The sequence below is a fragment of the Heliconius melpomene genome, chromosome 12 (genome assembly GCF_056956725.1).
Source record: "Heliconius melpomene rosina isolate 202511_hmr_F chromosome 12, ASM5695672v1, whole genome shotgun sequence".
Taxonomy (NCBI): domain Eukaryota; kingdom Metazoa; phylum Arthropoda; class Insecta; order Lepidoptera; family Nymphalidae; genus Heliconius; species Heliconius melpomene.
In genome coordinates, this window is record NC_140400.1 from 573,585 (window position 1) to 592,985 (window position 19,401).

Consider the following 19,401-nt stretch of genomic DNA (forward strand, 5'->3'; position numbering starts at 1 on the left):
TCGCGTCGTCAGGAATGGCGGACGTATGTATGCACTTTGATCACAACACCGTATTTACTTTGGTACCTTTACGTGGATTGAGTCAAGATTTTTTTTCTTGATTAGACATATTGTTTGTTGTTTGTTGTTGTGAAATAGCTGACTTGATTTTTTTTTCTATTTTTGTGATTTGTGTCTTGTTGTCTAGTGTCTTTCTTTAAGAAATCTTTCTTTTTATCTTTTATATCTGTTTTACGTTCTTCTGTACCTATTTTTTTACCTTACTAATTAATCTCGGTAAAATTAATTTCCATTACAAATACGCATATAGCATTTAGTTTTGTTAATCCATGGTAATAAGTTACTTCCTCAGAGTAGCTACTAGAACTTGTGAATACAGAATACATCTCAGTGGCCGCGAGATGGAGTGCATTAGCCACTTGTTTACGATTGAACGTGATCCGCTGTCTTATTGGTTTAATTTATGAGCTTTAAGCGAATTATATTTGAATGGTGTCGAAATTGAATTCTGGTATACTTCATTTACTTCTGATGTCATTATATTTTGGAATATCTCTTTTCTAGTTTTTTTCATGTCCTTTGTACTTTTCTCATTACACTCGTATAGCATAGCGACATTTGCTTTCCATTCTTCAAAAAATATATATTTGAAGTAGAATTTATATTTCTTAAGTTTCGTCACGACTTCTTTTTAATAATTTAAATCGAAAGAAACAAATTAAAAGCTTCCGGTGAAAGCTCATAATCTGTTCCGCTTAGTTGATCGCGTACCATTTTACGAGCCGAGTGGCGCGGGCTAATGATGCCAGAGCACACTCTGACCCCACTGTCGCGGGAATGTAGCGGCTCCTGATGGCTCGCAGTTAAATATCATACTCTGCTGCGGGACTAGAATAATACTCTCTTGTAAAAGCTACATTAAGTCTCTTATACTTTAGATAAATTGTTGTTGAAATGTTAAATACTATTTTATACTAATTTTATTTAAACAATTTTCACTTATTCCCTTTGGTTGATATAGCGTGGCATTGAGCTCTGGCACTGAACATGCAGTATCTCGAAAATTGGACAGCGAGTCGAAAATAGAGGTCCTTCTGTTTATCATGATATACAGGAAAAGTGTGAAGCTATTTTATTTTCTGATAACTTTATAATTGTCTTATTCTTGTTGATAGCAGAAAATGAAAAGTCCTGTAATATACATCTTCGTTTTTTTATCATATTTAACGGTAAACCAAATTGTAAAATACCCTCATTTTATAGGATTTATTTCGATACAATACAAATTATGTCTATTCAATTTCACACATTCCAATTGTCCACATATATTTAAAGTGTCACACATTCCAATTTCACTACCCGTCTCCCGCTTCAGTTTATTGTAAATAGTGCTATAGACACTAGTCACGTCCCCTGCAATGCTTCCGGGACATTGGTAACAAATTTCATTCATCAACATTGTCTAGCAATATATACTCTAATGTGTAGACAAAAGTTCTAGAATCGCACAACGTGTTTTTTAAGTTTAAATAAACATTCGACAACTGAAAAGTCTATGCCAAATGGACACATGTCATATAAAGTTGAAATATCATGTCGTTTTTTCAAAGGATTTTAAGGTATAATGTGTATGTAGGGGTGATAATTGTGTGCTTGTTCGGTCCTCGGTGTGTACCCGCAGCGGTATCAAGACGTTATTGCCGCGCTACCCCCTTTTAACGAGCGTTTAATCTTCAGGTCGCTGGTGTGTTTCCATTGTTGATTTTCTTTGTGTGTGTGTAAACGTTTGTGTTATTAATGGGCAATTTTATTTGAAATCTGTTGGATGTTAGGGTCGATTTGAGAAGCTGACTGTAAGACTTGTAAGACACTCCTTTCCCCATTAAGACACTCACATTCTCCACTTTTCGCCGAGTTCTTGGTGGAAGTCAACGCGTATATGTCATATGTCATGGTTGTAGGTTCGAAAAAAAATTAAATTGATAAAATATAATTAGAAACGTATAATAACCGTGCCTTGTAAATGTAAATCTTCAAACACGTATTTAATATTACGTAAGGTTATATAAATGTAATCAAAAACCGCCTTGACAATGGACACGCGTGTTCCTACAGCGCATGCGCGTCTACTAGACTGCCTACTCCGCTGGCTCGGTACGTGCCGGTGTCGCACTGACTGCGCACAGGGCGGCCCTGGTGGGGCTGGCGGTTATAAACCTAACATTTTGGTACTTGCCACTTCATTTTGTTAATGTTTTGTAGTTTAGTGGAAGTTTCGTACGTAGTTGATTTGCTTGTAAATTCAAAGCAATGTTTATATTACGGATATTTTTAATTTTCATCAACCAATAAGGCACAAATGTGACATTTAGACATTTAGACACAGGTTACCTATGTATGTTGAATATACGTTGTGCTGTGACTGTACACCCGATCGGTTGTGGATTCGATCCCCACAACCGATACCGTACACCCGACGTACAGTCGCTTGCTTATGTCCCTGCGCCAATAGCATCTAAATAAATTATATAAGTATTTAAAACAAAACAAAAAAGCAAAAAATCAATTTCTCCGCAAATAAAAGTCAAGTTATATTGTTGGGGTCGCCCATGTGTTTTTTGTCGCAATAGGTATTATTTCGCTAGAAGGCGTTCGTGATGTTTAAATTATTTATTCCCGAGTGCGAGTAGGTCTTGTTCCGCGATGTCGGAGACGGTAGGGCCGGGGGACGGGGGACGGGGGCCACGGCGATTGGGCTTCGAGGATGGATCATTTGTGAAGCGAATTGTGGGTTGTCGATGTCGGGTTTTTCTTTGTTTTATGATTGTACGACAAATTATTAATTTAAAATTTGTGTATGAGACATTGTTTTGCATACGAGTTATATTTTTTTCTATAGCTACTAGTAGTAGTAGTTAAATATTTGCTCCAGCCCTTAGAATCCAAAACAAATTAAAAATGGTGGTAAACGTATCGGCAGAGCTCAACAACGCACCATGTCCGCCACCTATCATGTAATACCTAATCAATATAAATTAACTCATACCTACTACCTACTATCCTAAACTAGCCTCACAAGGACATGCTACCTAGTAATTAGCAGTACACTGTTTGAAGTACCGATAGAGTGCTACAGAGTTCTAGTATAGTACGTTCGACGAGTAGTGGCCGCTCTTAACTTAGGTGTAAATTATGAAGATTTGATTTTAAGATTTTTCTTACTTTGGATTATTCTTCCCGAGCGCGAATGAACAATGCGATAGATTCAGAAAGGCCAATTTAAAGCGGCCACGACTCGCCGACCGCACTGTAGTACCGTGTGCACCCCAGCACCCATTTTGTATTCAGCAGAGATGCGCCCTCCCCTCCCCTTTTGCTGTCGAGTAGCGGATATTGGAACTTTATTAACTTTGAATTTTCACGTTTTCCACCCTAATCTGTTTTATTTGTTTTCTAGTGATTAATTATTACGTTTTGGTTTTTTTTGTAATAATTTTTTATTGATTATTTCGATGTATGATGTAATCATAATATGATGTTAGCGAAACACTCCTTTCTCCGCCCAAATTCGAGATATTGGTACCTAGATAGTGTAACTCAACGCCGCACTCTGTCTTCAGTGTTTTTATGATAAGAATGGCTAGTTTATATATTTTCATTATTTCTACTTAACAACGGCTTAGTGAAAAATAAATTAGCTTTCTCTGTCTCATACAGTATCTTTCACAAAACTCGTTACAAAACTAACTTTTATATCTACTCTTAGTACAAGTTAATTACACTTTGCGAAAGCCCCCGAAAGCTCTCCGCTTGGTCTTTCGCTCAGATTATTCGTTACGTGCTCGGGAAGTAATGATTTTATGTAATTTTCCTTCGAAAGCATCCCACTTTATGTATCTCTATACAGTATATAGTATTATTTTTATTTATTTCTTTAGGGATTTAGCTCTCGTACGGTGATTCTAAATTTAATTGTAACTTTCATTAACATTGTTATGTTTTTCTATGAATAATTCTCTGTAAAGGCCTCACATTTTTATTGAAGTTATTTTTTATTGTAATTGTTATATTTTTTACACATCATAGATTTTTCTATTTTGTAAAATATATCCCCTTTATTCTTGGATACAGAAATTTTATCTTAGTTCACCACTGTTTTTTATTTTCATTTAAATCAATATCCCTCACAACGAACGCTTACAAAGCACCGTAAAATCTATTTGTATCCAATTATAAATAACCATAGTATATAAAGTTACCGACGGCAAGTATTACACCCGACCCATTCTATTAATACAGCTATTAACTTTAAATCCCCCTTTACTCTAACGGGATCAAAACTCAGCGAGAAGCTTATGCCTCACCGGAGCTAGAATGTTGAATGGAGTTTTTTTTGGCTATTTTTTTTCGATTTTTAGGCCTATTGATGAACTCGATGGTTGTGGCTCCAATTCCTATTCGGGGGAATGATTATATTTATTTTTATTGTCGTTTCCCCGCTCTAACGGACGTCGAATTCCGCCATTATACACTATGTTGTTTGACGGAAAGTGGAAAACAGAGTGTCTTAACACTAAGTCCCCTCAACTTACCCTGCTATGTATATGTGAATTACGGCGCACAGCTAAAAATAAGTTCTATAATATTAAAGTATTTCTCTTTTAAAATAGAGTCAATATTTTAAAGCCTTATGTTTATATTTGACATAACATTGAATAAGTATTTCCGTAAATACATAAATATAACGCTGCAACGTAATGGTGGCGTCGTATGATTAGTGTACAGGGGCGCGCGGTTAATGCAATCACACCCCGCCGATACTACGCTACACGGTAGACTGTACTAATAGTACTAGACAGGGCGAACCTTATTGTAAAAATTATTTTAGTTTGTTTTTGTTCCTGAAAAAAACTTGACTTCTCTTTTCTGTTGGTGAATGGGAATCGGAGTGTCTTAACATTATATTTCTAATATACATAACAAAGTGTCTATAGTGTTTAGATAAAATATAAAAAAAATCTTTTAAACTATTTTTATTAACACATCACTTAATTTTTGTTACAGGTAAGATACAAAAGCCGCTATTTCTATATTATTTCTAACAAGGTAAGTTTTTTTTCATTTTGTGTCGAGTTTAGATGTCCTCGTCGAAATAATTTAAATAATCAACCTTCAATACATTGATTGATTAAAACTATTACATCGCTAATTTGGCGCAACGATGACGTGTTTGCACTACGTTAAATATTGCAGGAGACGTAATCAAAGTTTGTTAATAGTTTTTCTACTTAATAATAATGCTATTAACTGTACATCCAAAATTAAACAATAAAAAGAAATAAAATAATACAGTATATAAAAATGACTTAAAGAAGCCTGGCATTCGAATTCGGCAACGTAAATATACTTTGTTAACGCCACGTCTATACAAGAGGCGGTCTACGCGAGTCGCCGGGCGCATGCGTGCAGCACAGTGGATACGACGTACGACACGGCGTAGCTAACGGCTACAGAGTGGGGTGTGGGGTCTCCGTACGGTTATAAATGTAAACATTGACTATTGGGTTTTTAATTGATGATATGGCTTGTGATAAAAAAACGACGCTTCTGAGGTTTTATGGTTAAAGAGTTTATTTATTTCTTAATTTTTTTTTAAATAAATTACAGGCAAAGTATAAAAGAAACTCACATTGCAACAGTTGTGATATTATATTCCATCAATTACAAAAAAATATCGTCTGTCTTTCGTATCATATTGTAATTAAAATATTCTTTAATTTACTCCATGAATTTATACATCTGTCTGTCATATGATACCAACTTGGCCAAACGACGTCACTGCTCAACCTCATCTGCAAGGTAGCTGGCGGCGATACGAGCGGTGCGGGCGGTACGGGCGTGCTTCCTCCTCGTTACATCCGCTAGAATTAAACACTATAGACAGTAGCTTTGCGTCTTCCAACCGGCTATAGATATAGAGGGATTTTTTGAAATAAATAATTAATGTTAATTGATGTTATGTAAGTGGCGCAGCGTCACTGCGTTTAAACAGTTAAACGCGATGGTAATGAGTTTGATTCCCACTCGGGGTACTGAATGGTTTTCTCTCTTTGGTCACAAGACAAAGCGAAGCATTAACTTCCAGCACTCAACAGACAATGTTTCGGTTGTTGTGCAGTGTGTTAGCAACGAAGTATCTTAATACTAGGTTTCCTCCACCCGCTTTGCAAACCCATCAGCAATATTTCCATATTTTTTTCTTAAACAAAAAATACCACCACCACTAAAACTATTCTATAATGTTGTAGAATTTATAATTGTGAATAAAAATGTTGAATACGGATAAACATGAATATTAATGTCCTACATACATAATGTCTATCGACATCGATAACTTCGCTAATAAAAAACAGCGCACATCCCTATCAAACGCAACAGCCGGTAGTGTCTGTGAATTGTTCGCCGTCGCTTAGTGTGTGTGTGTGTAAATCCCAACAAGTGAGCACTGCAACGGAACATCGATGCGGCTCGCTATTTATACGCTCGGGACGTAATCGGTCCGCGCTCCGCACTCCGCGGGCCGGCGGCGCGGCGCGGGGCAAATCTCAATTTTATTAGGGAAGCTGTGTGGAAAGAGTGGAAATGACACTGCATCACGGACTTCCGACCCCTGCACTACTTTACAGGTGTCTGTTATCACTGATGACCTGATAACGACTTTATCTCGAACACTTAAGGCGTATTTTTCGTTGGTGTAGCAGCGTTTCGTAGCGCACGCGCGTTTTATATACGCGCGATGCTCCTACAGTAGAGGATCGCATGTCGCGTGAGTAGGACGTGTGACGACGCTACCGCCGGGTTCCTAGTGTTGTGGGAATATCGATAATTGAATTTATATTTTGTATGTGCATACATTTGTTTTGTATGTATATGTGTGTAATTTGTGAGTGATTATGTTTTTTTATTTTTTTAATAATGCCTGTAGAAAGGAGGTTTCTTTGGCGTTGTTTCTATATCGTGACTGAGTTCGGATTTGGAATTTGATTTGTCGTAAATATTTTAATTATATTTAGACGTTTTTTATTTTTTTTTAACAATGTTTTTACATATTTATGACATTTTATTGAAATTTATGTAGGCCTCTAAATGGCATTTAAAATTAAATAAAATATAATTAATACGATAGTTTATATATATACTTGTTATAAAATTGTATAAGATACAAATTAAGTAAGAATAACTTTCCCGCTAACCGCTCGTAGATCGGGCGGCGAGGCGGGTGGCGCGGGGAGCGGGGCGCGCGGCTCGTCCGTCGAGTGGCGGAGTTTATGTTTTAATAATGGAAGGTATTAGCCACTGTGACCGCGAACTACTCACCCTGGCGGACTGTTTGCTTTATACGTTTTCATTTTTTCTTCTATATTTTACTAATATTATAAATGTGTAAATTTTTGAGGATGAATAAACGTGAAATAAACGTTTCACTTTCACGCTAAAACTAATGAACGCATTTAGATAAACTTTACAGTTAAATAGCTATACAACATCACCGTAATACGAAAACTAAAAAATAACTCGACTAAAGCAATCATAACGAGCTTGTTAAAATATTCCATTTAAGAGCAATTGCATCATTTCGTGTGAAAGCAACAACTGCGACAAGTAGTTTTCATACAAAATTCCAACTTCAATTAGCCTAAAGTCTGAAGCCAGTTATTGTTTGAAATATGTATGTATGAGCGTAATGTTCAGCACCAGTACGTGGTGTAGGTGATGTAGGAACCATTAAGTGTTAATATTTACTAACGAAGCGGCGCAAAGCTTGACTGTAAACGCGGTGGTCGTGGGTTTGATTCGCTCTCCCTGACACCAAGACAAAAAGTAACACTGAGTTGGAGTTGAATTTCGGTTGGCATAGAGACCTAGTTTTAATACATTCCCACTTTCCAGAAATTTTGTGTTAAGTGGTAGAACTCAAGTTGAGACTTGAGTTGAGACGCCGCGCTTTGTCGTCCTACCAGGGCGTGGAAGTAATGCAATATGAATGCAATATGCATTCCCTCAAGTGTTAAATAAATTCACATTCAATTATATCTATATATAATAACAGTATTCACATAATATTTCAAACATAATATAACTTGAAATTAAGTTACTCTGCTAATAATTTTGGACAAGCGTCCCGTCCGCCATGACCCACGACTCACGAGCCGCCTCAATCAATATTGATATGCCATAACCGGATTCAATATCGATACACCACCACTGATTAATTACATTCCATATTCCGTCTCTTTACCCACCAACACACCTACCTCGCAGTGATGGCCATTTGTGAACATAGTTTCGGGGATAGTGAGGCATAGGGTGTTCCTAGAATGAGGTTCTAATTGATGTTTAATATTAAATTTGTTGAGGAAGATCCATCGATCGATTTGATATACACTACACTTACCCGGGCACTTAGAAAGTGTCATGTGTCATACACAGCTTTTGGGCCTTTTCATTTGACCGCGCTGACGAAGCCGCAGATGAAGTATTTTCTTTTTTAGTTTCACGCTGCATCCCTCATGTTTAATCTATGGCTAATGAATCTAATGTTAAGATATTCCGTTGTCCATTTACCTGTCCTGCCGCGCCTGCAGTCACCCGTGCCCCTGCGCCACGACTGGCCTCACACGGGCGAAATATAATTTAATAATAAATGTATAAATAGACAAAAACAACATAAAATTCAAGCGTACATCTGGTGTGAAATGTTATGGATGTCGTCCTCTTTTTCGTATTCATTTCGGTGATTTGTACGTAATTGCTCTATTTGAAGGCATCTCGAGGATTCAAACAACAAACAAACAAGCAATTTAACTTATTTGATATTTAATTGAAATCTAGTCCGACGAGGAACATAACTGGTAACTGTAACATCAACTGAACTCTAAAAGCCGCCCTCCATTTCAAAATATAGGAACAAACGACAACGCCAAAATAACATTTCGTCCCAAATATCCGTTATAAATGCAAAGCGATCAATCCCACAACAAACAAGTCAGACGTCATGCAGAGCCATTACGGCGAACACGCGCCGATCACGGAATCAGAAATGGTCAACGGAAGCCAAATTGTTTCCACCTTGGAGCGTAACCCGTTGTTGTTATTTGTTTTGTTATTCGGAGTCTACGGGTGAGAGTGATTTATGAAATAGTCTACATTATATCAATATAGAGGAATATTATTTAAAGTTTTTTTTTAACTTCATGCTCTATCCCATCCATGTATACAGGGGTAGAACAACGAGACATCATCATATAAACGTAACAAACAACTGTGGGTTCGATTCCCACTCGGACGAATTAATTATATATATTTTTTTCGTTCTGGTAACGAGGAAAAGCGCGGCGTTAAGTCATACCACTCATCACGCAACGCCTCGAAAAAATTTACGGAAAGTGGGGATCTGTGTGTTTTAACATTTAAGTCCCCTCTACCTACCCTGATATGTGCGTACAACATAATTAACGTGCAAGTTAACGCGGGTATCACGGCGTTCAAGAAGTCAGACATCAAACCGGATAGCGTCATAATAGAATCAATAGACAGGCGCGCGCCCTCCGCCTCGTTTATTTATCGTTTCCCGGCTCGAGACGCAGCTGTCGGCGCGACGTGGTTTACGTCCGTGGAGTTGTTTCCCATTTTTTGTACCCATTTCCCAGTTTTCCATTACAGGGGCATATGAAATGCTTAATTAAAATACGTTGTGCAAATTGTAATTCTGTAGATGCATCAGGAATAGAGTGATTTTTACTGATTTCCGTCACTCTATATTCAATTTTTCTAAAATTGAATGGAAAATTTTTACTTACACTAAATTGTCTCTCTCTTGTCTCCCTTTATAAAAAAAATATCGTTTCTTATTAAAGAAGTCTCCTCCTTCCTTCGAAGCTCTTAATACACTCTAATAGCCATTTTGGCCTATACAACTCGTTCGTGAATTTATTTATGAGATCCATATTGTATAATACATTTGTTGCCGGAGTGAAGAATAATGCCCGCCGCCAGGCACTGGCGCTACGTCAGTGACAACTCAGTGAGAGGTTCTATAAGCTATGATAGTTACGTCGAGACACACTTGCCTAATATTGCGAACGTTGTAGGTTCTAATGCTGATGAAATTGCCTGGAATTATGTTTTTTTTTTCTTGATGTTATATTTACTCGTCTTCAAGCCCAACTTGCACACACCCTATATTTAAAAGCATCCATATTGAATATCTTTTCATTTTAAATGACCGGCGGACTCAATAGACTACATGTATGTAGTCACATACAGAGCACAGTAGCGCTTCAATGTGCATCACAGATTATTATATTAGGTACGATTTATAGCGCGAAGTGTGCCTATTGTATTGTTAGTTAGTTTTATCCGAGCGCGGTCCGGCGCGGCTTTTAATATTGTTGTTGCTTTTGAATGGTTTTCAATTTGAATTTATAACTAGCCCAGTGTGTGGTGTGTGGTGTGTGGTATTAAATCCCGCTTTACGTTTTAAATTACATAAGGCCAGTCGTGGCGCAGTGGCATAAGCGTTCGCCTATAAACGCGACGTGTGGTGGGTTCGATTCCTATTCGAGGGAAAATTTTCTTGCTGAGAAAATTCGAAATTTGTTGGAAACAAAAGTGACTTAATGGGAACGGAGCGTCTTAATACTAGTTTATTAGGGCCCTCTGCATGCTATGTGCGGGCGACAGCGGAAGCCAATAAAAACGTAAATACACCTTATTTAATTGCACTTAAATGCGATGGTTGTATCTTTGATTCTGACTCGAATGTAGGTATGTGGTCAAATTATTTTCATTTCCGAGGCCACTGGAGAACATAGTGTTTTAATATTACATTATATAAAAATACTATAAAACATATGAAGCAATGCAAAAATATAGAAAATAGTAACGCGTTAAACGTACACATAATAAACCTTGTATAGTCAGAGTAGAAAGGCGCACGGCAAGTTCAATTAAAAAAAGCGATCCCGCAGGAAATTGCGAGTGCCGTGAAAAAATGTACGCTCAAACCTCCGTCAGACGGACACTAGTGTTGTGCCCTGTGAGCGCGTGAGTGATGTGCCTGTGAGTGTCGGACAGTGTTGTGTTATGGAGTACAGGGCGCAACATCCCATGATGAGCTCTGGGGCCCCTTACTACCCACATCCTGGTGAGTATTTACTTATTTGTTTTAGGTGGCCAGTTCGGATTTGTTGCTTGTACTATGTGTGTAATCACTTATTCTTCTCTTTGATTTATTTACTTGAAAGATTAACTATGTTTATGTGCGAACATTATGAAAATATTAATTTATTTATTTATTTGTAAATCTCGTTATGTCATGTATATAAGAATACTAGCGGACGCGCGCAGCTTCGCTTACGTATTTAGGGTGAATTCTAATAAACCACGAAACATATGTTCACTGAAATATTTTTAAGGGTCTAAATTTCAAATTTTATAAAAATCGGTGGCAATTTAAAGATTTTTCCATACAAACTTTGAACACCTTATTTGCACCCTTAGGGGGTGAATTCTAGAAAACCATGAAACACATGTTCAATTAAATATTTTTAAGAGTCTACATTTCAAATTTTATAATAATCGGTGGCGTTTTTAAGATTTTTCCATACAAACTTTCAACCCCTTATTTGCACCCTTAGGGGGTGAATTATAGAAAACGATGAAACACGTGTTCAATTAAATACTTTTAAAAATCTAAATTTCAAATTTTATAAAAATTGATGCCGATTAAATTTTTTTTTCATACAAACTTTGAACCCTTACTTCACCCCTTTAGGGTTAAAATTTTTCAAAATCCCTTCTTAGTGGATGTCCAGATTACGAAAGTAAACGTCTGTCCAAATTTCACGTTTCTACGCACAGCGGTTACGGCTGTGCGTGCGTCTTACCTCAGTCAGTGAGGACAAGTCCTTTTATATATATGTAAAACTCTTTTTTTAAATATTCCTTCGGGAACGGAAATAATACAAGACGTTCTATTTTACGTCCCAAAATCTGCGGAAACAAAGTTGACATCTAGTTTATTATAAAACACATTGCCATTGATTCGTACCGATCTAATGTCATTTAAACAAATAGACGTCTCTGTGTGTGACAGATAATTGATCTATTTATTATTCATCGCCGTTATTACAGCGCTCTGATGAAGCGTTACGCGTGTGAGGTAATTATGTTTTCAATACATTTTAAATTAGCGCCGGCCGTCGAATATGTTCTTACGGTCATTAACTATTGATGAAAATATTATGTTAACGCGCTTTCATACAAACCTACCTACCGCTACCTACCTACCTACCTACCTACGTTACAAAATATACTTGTATATGCTCAGTGGTGGCAGGATAGCACTTGAATATGGGCTTGTTAACATTCTATTAAGATGTACTTAATGGAGGACTGACTTATTTTTATTTCTCCGCGTTGGTAAAGCAAAGTAGGGCATTGAACGCCACTCTGAACGTAGTGTCACAAATTCAACTGGCAATTCTTGATACTGTCCACCATGTGATTATAGCCAACTATACGAGGTTAAGCCTGAAGCTGCTTATCCTTCGTAACATAACAGTTAAGCATACCTATTTTGTAAAACGTGTAAAAAATTAGCTTAAAGTGGTACTCAAAGTTCCATCAAATGTTAAGTAATATTTTACACGTCACGCACGTCTCTACTGGCCTCCGTGACGGGTTAATTGGCACGCCGTCAAGACGACAGAGGGGCGCGCCGTGATCTATGCGGAGATATGGCGGCGTGATGGAACTGTTAGATTATACGATCATTATAATATAGAAATATATTAAAATAACGATTAGTATAATAATTATTGAGGTCGTAGTGGCGCAGTCAATGTCTTTAATAATTTTGCGAAAAGTGGGAACTGTTATTTTAGCAGCCTATTATACTATGCAGGGAAACGTGTAAATCTTAAAAAAAACTAATTAAGTAATATATATGTACCTATAGGAGATATAGAGAGGAATAAGAAACGCTTAATTGGAATTTGAATCGATTTAACTCACGTTCCGTTAAACGAGTCCAAAATAAAACACATGTAGACATCAAAAAAATGTTTCATTACATAAAAATATAGTTTTTAGGAAAGCTTAAAGATATCGCTTATTTTAATTTTGAAGCCGTATAATGCTATAACATTTATAAGATTGCAAGACTCAAGTAGAGCGAGTAGTTCATGGCGTAACGACACCGACACGACTTTAGCTCTCTGACGACGAGTCCACATTACCTCTAATTTCAGGACTGAATTGAAAAGTCTTTTTCTGTTGGTTATTCCATTTATCGAGAAAGGCTATATTACATCACTTAAATCGTTGTAACCCGCTGCCCCTCCGGTCAGAGTGTCCTCGGGCACTTGAATCTACGTGTGTCATCCGTTTGACCATAGAAGTGTAAGTTAAAGATTATACATTTCTTATCTGCTTTACGCTGTATCTCGCACACAGCAGTGTAGGCAGAGGGAACCTAGTGTTAGAACACTCCGTTCCCCACCTTCTGCCGAATTCTGGAGGCATTGCGTATTGAGTGGCAGAACTCAACGCCGCGCTTTGCCTCGACATCAGACCAAAGAAAAATGGAAATATAAACTATACATTTATTAGAAAAAAATATTCATTTATTTAATACTTTATTACATCGTACATGAAAAATAACACAAAAAGACAAATAGAAAACGGAAACCTTAATTTTAATTTCTTCTGGTCTAAGAGGGGGCTAATTATGTTTACAGTAGACATCAAAATTTCTATTCAGAAGGTTATAAGAAAATCAAAGCTATTTAGATTCACATATCTCCAAAAAATATACAAAACCGGCTTAAATGACTTTATTAAATAATAATTTTCAGTAAATTTGTTATCATATCTTGATATTAGCCCAAATATAAGCTGAGACTGCGGCGCGCTGACGTAGTGTGCTGTGAGATTGATTGTAACGCGACAGACGCACGGCTCGCTAAACGCAAAATGATCAAGATTGATGCTACGTTGGCGTAGTTGGCGTAGTTGGCGTAGTCAGTCAGAAGGAATACTCAGTCGACTTGGATAGACGAACGCGGCACTATGTTTCGCTAGTTTTCGTGCAATGCCTTTTAAATGGATGGATGGTGTAGAATAAAAGTTTAGAAGTGGCTTGAACATAAAACTTATAATATTAGTTATTACAATTCATTATAAACATTAGAAATACAATACGCATAATATTATAATTGAAGACACACATGAAATAGTTTTTAATAGAGTACCATTGCCATTTTATGTCAGTCAGTCAGTACCAACAAATATCTCTTATCAGCAAACAGACAATACATACGTTGTTTTTTATGTTAACTAGAACGGAACAAACAACAGTCAATAATATAATTCTCCCCATACAAACTTCCATCCAAGCGATACTAACAGAACGGAAAAATTACAAATATAACTTGATGTGTGGTCTATTTTAGTTATTCGATAAATGTATACTTTATATGCAATGCAATGCAGCTTCTCGCTGTATTCCGCATGTAGCATGTAGTAGGGCAAAATATATTTATATATGTGATCATGACTGTAAAGAGCCCAAAGTGAATTGAAATCAAAACAAAGTCTTATGTTTATAATATTATTATGGATGCTTAACGTAAATATCGAACTTCTAGTCTTTGTAGTATGTTTAGAAGTTGCGTTTGCAATATGAGAATAATGCCGAATATGTAAAACAGTTTTTCGAAACAACAAATAAATAATTGACATCGCAGCACACAAGTGAAGCGTATCTACTTACGCGGAATAGGAGCATTCATAATAAACACAGACTGTCTGCGAACTCTGGAACTGCTACTCACCCTAGCTGCTGCGCGCGCACACAGGCGTCCCGACGCTCTGTGCCCCACGGTGTGGAGCACGAGCGATTAGCGTTTAATTGTAAGTCTGGGAATGTTTCGTCGGTTGTATTTATTTTTGAAAAAGATTAGTTAAGAATTTGGTTTGGTTAAGATAAACGTATTAATTTCTATAATTGAGTTTCACTAGAGTCTCTCGAAACTTAAAAATATATCTATATATTTTAATTTCATATAGAGAGTAAAGGAGTAACAAAAAAAATACAATTTTTAAATGATAAGTTGATTTAATACGACGAAATAATAGTATTAACATTTATCCTCAAGACTCAAGACGCTCTTGACACGAAGATGGAAGGCCCCGTGAATCAGACGGCCCGGGAGGCGGAACTGCGGGGGGTGTAACGCGATCCGGTCGGAAATGGCCGTCAGATTTGTCGCCGTTCGCCCCACCGACAATTACCGACTCACGATTTATACCGCACCTCTCCCGAGCACCCCCCAATTCCCCTCTACACCCCCCGCGAACTCGCGCCTTGTTGTTTGCATGCTATAATTATATGGCAGCTGTAATTTGATCGGAAGTGAAAATTTGTTTGTGAAACATGAAATGAAAGACAAATTATTTTAATCTAGACTAAAAATAAGAAATATTAATATTCTTCTTCGTTCTCTCGTCTCTGCCGCATCATATAACTTGAAAAGAGGTATAAACGTGACGTTTCACATTTTATCTTTTATTATAAGCATATACGACGAGATCGCTAAATGGCGGGCAATAACGCTCGTCGTAATAGTGTTGAGTGGAGTGGTGGGGATGATGCGATAATGTGCGTGGATGGAGCCTCTCCGTAGTGTGTCCTCATGCCGACACTATTTGAGACTCGTTCACTCAGAACGTGAGGGCACTGTGCAAACACAATTGTACTTTATTGTTCCTGTAGGATTTGAAGCATAAATAGATTTTTTTTAAGATAAACTCTGATACGAATTGAGTTTTGTGGGTTTATTTTATTTTAACAATTGTTAATTCCTATGAACATATTTTCTAAAAAAATAAATTTAAAATATAAAATAGAAAATCTGTCTTCACTTATATATTTAACTTTTGAAATTAATATTTACTTACATTTATATATTTTAAGGTGAGTTTTTTATCCAAACACTTTTCAAATTATGGTCACCCGCTGCACCGGATAACCGTATAAAATAGCACGGATGTCCTTATCCCGCGGATCATCGGAGGCGATAAAAAAATATCCCCCCTAACCCCCAACTCCTGCAGGTGGCGGGTGCGTTGAACCGCTAAGCGAGAAATATACCGTAAAGCGAAAGATTGTTATTTACACGGGTAGTGGGTGTCTTTTAGTTTGCGTTTACGAAGGGCATAAATGTAAAAGAAAAATATTTTTACATTGAGATTTTCTCGCTGTTATATAAATGTGTAATACTGAAATCTATTTTATAATTATTTTGTTAATATTTACTATAGAATATCTGTCTTCTTTTGAAGGTATAAAAATTAAAGTAGAGAACCATTTATATGTAATGCAAAATGCAATGTCAATATTGACAAAATAAGCACTTACCTCAGACATTCTGTAGCGGCGTGTCGGGGCGGGGCTTCAATTAACCGCTGACACGACACGGTATTCGAGTTAGCCCGTTATTAACACCGAAATACGTTCCTTACCTCGTAGAATCGGAACGCCAATAAATAAACCCGGCTCAAACCTCGGCGCAATTTCCCACCCTATGAGTGATGCCGCAAATCACGTATTACCCTAACAAGTCCACAGTAATCCCTGACAAAACCCTTTCATCGGAATTAGACTTTATTACATTGCGATAGAGCGCTTCCTCAAGAGATGGAGGCGCCAAGATGGAAATTGATTCGACTCTAAGAGTAAAGTCGTATCTCCAACCAATCTTGTCAGACCTCTAAACATACGGTGCTCACTTCCGTCGGCTGCCGGCACGAGGGGTTCACAGGTCTCGGTGAAGTGGTCCACCCCTTATTGTAGAGCTCATGAAACCTTGTTCCGTCGAAGTGTAGGCAAGCGGTGAGGGTGTGCGATTACTAACAGTAATCGACTTGATCCCAATGAAGTTGGAAACAGAGTGCTACGTCTCTATAGAATATTGAATCACTTATATCGCTTTTGTGTTTTGTTACTATATTCATTTTTATATTACAATTATTTACAAATGCTTATTATATTTCGTACCTACATTATTTTACAAGACTTTTTTGATTAATATTACATAGACAAACGCTAGTAATTATCTAACATAATCTGTGAAATAACATCCACACGCCATTAAAATCAATTGGGCAACAAAGAATAATCTGTAGAGGTATTTTTAACACACACAAAGTATTTCATCTCACCGAGGGTGTAAGCTCAGAGAGGCACTCTCGTAGGCATGAAAGTGGTCCATTTGTAGCCTTATTGTTTGCGGAGTGGGCGGTGGGTGGCGTCGTGCCGCAGACGACGCCGCTCGCTCGTGGTATAAAATTATGACAAGTAGCGATTGCTTTTTTTTAATTGAAATGCAAGCTCATGTTTATTATGCGGCCCTTTTTTAGCAGGAACTGTAATTTTCCACTTTGACATGAGTTTTGTTTTTAAATAATGAATATTCATTGTATGAACTACGTACGTTGTATATTAGTATATCTGACTGGCCTGTTGCAGTGGCTAGTGACCGCTGAAGGTTTCAGAAGTAAGTCGATGCACACTAAGATTAATTATCTACATAAATATTAATTTAATGTACATGTTCATTTCTTTTGTTTACACCAGCACCGGAAGTGGCGTGCTTTGGTTTCAATAGTATTGATTAATATTGATATTTAGTTAATTATAATTAATAAATTTTAAAAATATCTATTTGCTTGCTAAGACTGTAAATAACATCGCAATTTTCTCTTTGTACTACTAACATGGCATTATACGGTTGATTTAATTTTTACATATAATATTAATACACAAATGATATTAAATTTTAATTTAATTCTTTTCATCGGGAGTTTCTTAAGCGACAGATCGCTCTCCTCTCCTGTTCCGTACCGCGTGCTGCGCCACCTCGCAGAGCGCACGCGCGCCCCTCTTTACGTACACTTGTTGTGCTCGTCTCCTCGCATGGCCTCAAACATCATTTATACACTTTCATTTGAATACCTCAAAGTTAAGGGGCAGTAGGGGCGGGTAGATAGACATTTTTTATGATTAAACGGTAGAAACCACTTCCTTCCTGTTTGTATAGAGTACAGATGGATCGTTAATGTTTTTATCTATTTTTGTTATTTATGTAGTTATGGACTATAATGACTAACGTATTTTTAGTTATTGCTTGGTTTAGGGGAATTTACCAATAATTTAGATTAGGGGGTTTATTTTTAGTATTATTTTATTTATGACGAAGCCAGTCGTGGCGCAGGGGCACAAATTTGCAATTGTAAACGCGATAGGTTGCGGGTTCGACTCGAGGCAATGAAACATTTAATATTAGAGACTCAAACGCGGCTTCGTTAGCTTCAAGTTATTTTTATATTAGAGCCATAAATAAAAAAGGATTTTATAACAAACATAATATTATATAGGTATGTGTTTTCTTTATTTTACCGGGTCGTAAATTATGTTTTTGAGAAAATATTCATATTTAAAAACGTTTTTGTTGAAAAAAGGCGAAATGCCTACGCCGCACGATGCTGCCACCATAAAAAATATATCAGACGCTTTAATGATAACCAAATGTCACTATTTGTAAATATAGCTGCAACGATCCTTAAAACAGTCATTCGTGTCAACCGGAGACGTGCGCCCCGCGCGTGCTCCATGTTGAGTAAAGGAATCTTTTCATGAGGCGTTTTTTTGTATCATGATTATAAAAAACCGGTCAAGTGCGAGTCGGACTCGCGCAGCAAATGTTACGTACCATATTGTGTAAAAAGGGCAATTACTTGTTGCATGGAAGCCTCCTTAAATATTATATATATATTCTTCTTTTTATACATTTGTCGTTATTGTGGGAACAGAAATATATCATCTGTGAAAATTTCCACTGTTTTTCACAGTTCAAGAGATACAGCCTAGTGACAGACGAACAGCGGAGTCTAAGTGACAGGGTCCCGTTTTAACCGTGGATAATACGTGTAACATATTTGGATAATACGTGTAACATATTTTTTTAAACGTAAAAAACATGTATGTTTGGAAATATATTTTGTTTGTTAAGATGCTCTTTTTATATAAGTGTGGAAAGATCGTCTTGATGTCGAAAATCGAATAGTGGTTATGTAGCAGCACAGGCTCTGACTATTTGTGGGTTCAATTCCTGCTCATGCTCTGCTAAAAGGTAAATCACGGCGTTAGGTTTAGCCACTTACTACGCAATGTAACGAAATTGGGGCGGTACGTAGGGAAACGGTCTTAACACTAGATTCCGCCGGTCTACCCCGCTATATAAAGCGGTAATTGCGGGTAATAGTTAACAAAAGAAC

At 37.1% G+C, this 19,401-nt stretch overlaps 1 protein-coding gene across 11 annotated transcripts in view; it reads left to right on the forward strand.

Moving 5' to 3' along the window:
* px (MAP7 domain-containing protein plexus) overlaps positions 1 to 19,401 on the forward strand; it is a 137,881-nt gene that overhangs the window by 95,946 nt on the left and 22,534 nt on the right. The window contains exons 1-2 of one of the 11 annotated variants that reach the window (XM_085194476.1): positions 6,547 to 7,050; positions 10,980 to 11,206. The exons of 3 other annotated variants lie outside the window; for them this stretch is intronic. In XM_085194476.1, the coding sequence (XP_085050602.1) occupies positions 11,146 to 11,206 (61 nt within the window). In that variant the 5' untranslated portion in view covers positions 6,547 to 7,050; positions 10,980 to 11,145. Of the gene's footprint in view, positions 1 to 6,546; positions 7,051 to 10,827; positions 11,207 to 19,401 lie in introns of those variants that run through there. 7 more of the 11 variants (XM_085194469.1, XM_085194473.1, XM_085194470.1 and 4 more) reach the window with 7 other exon arrangements.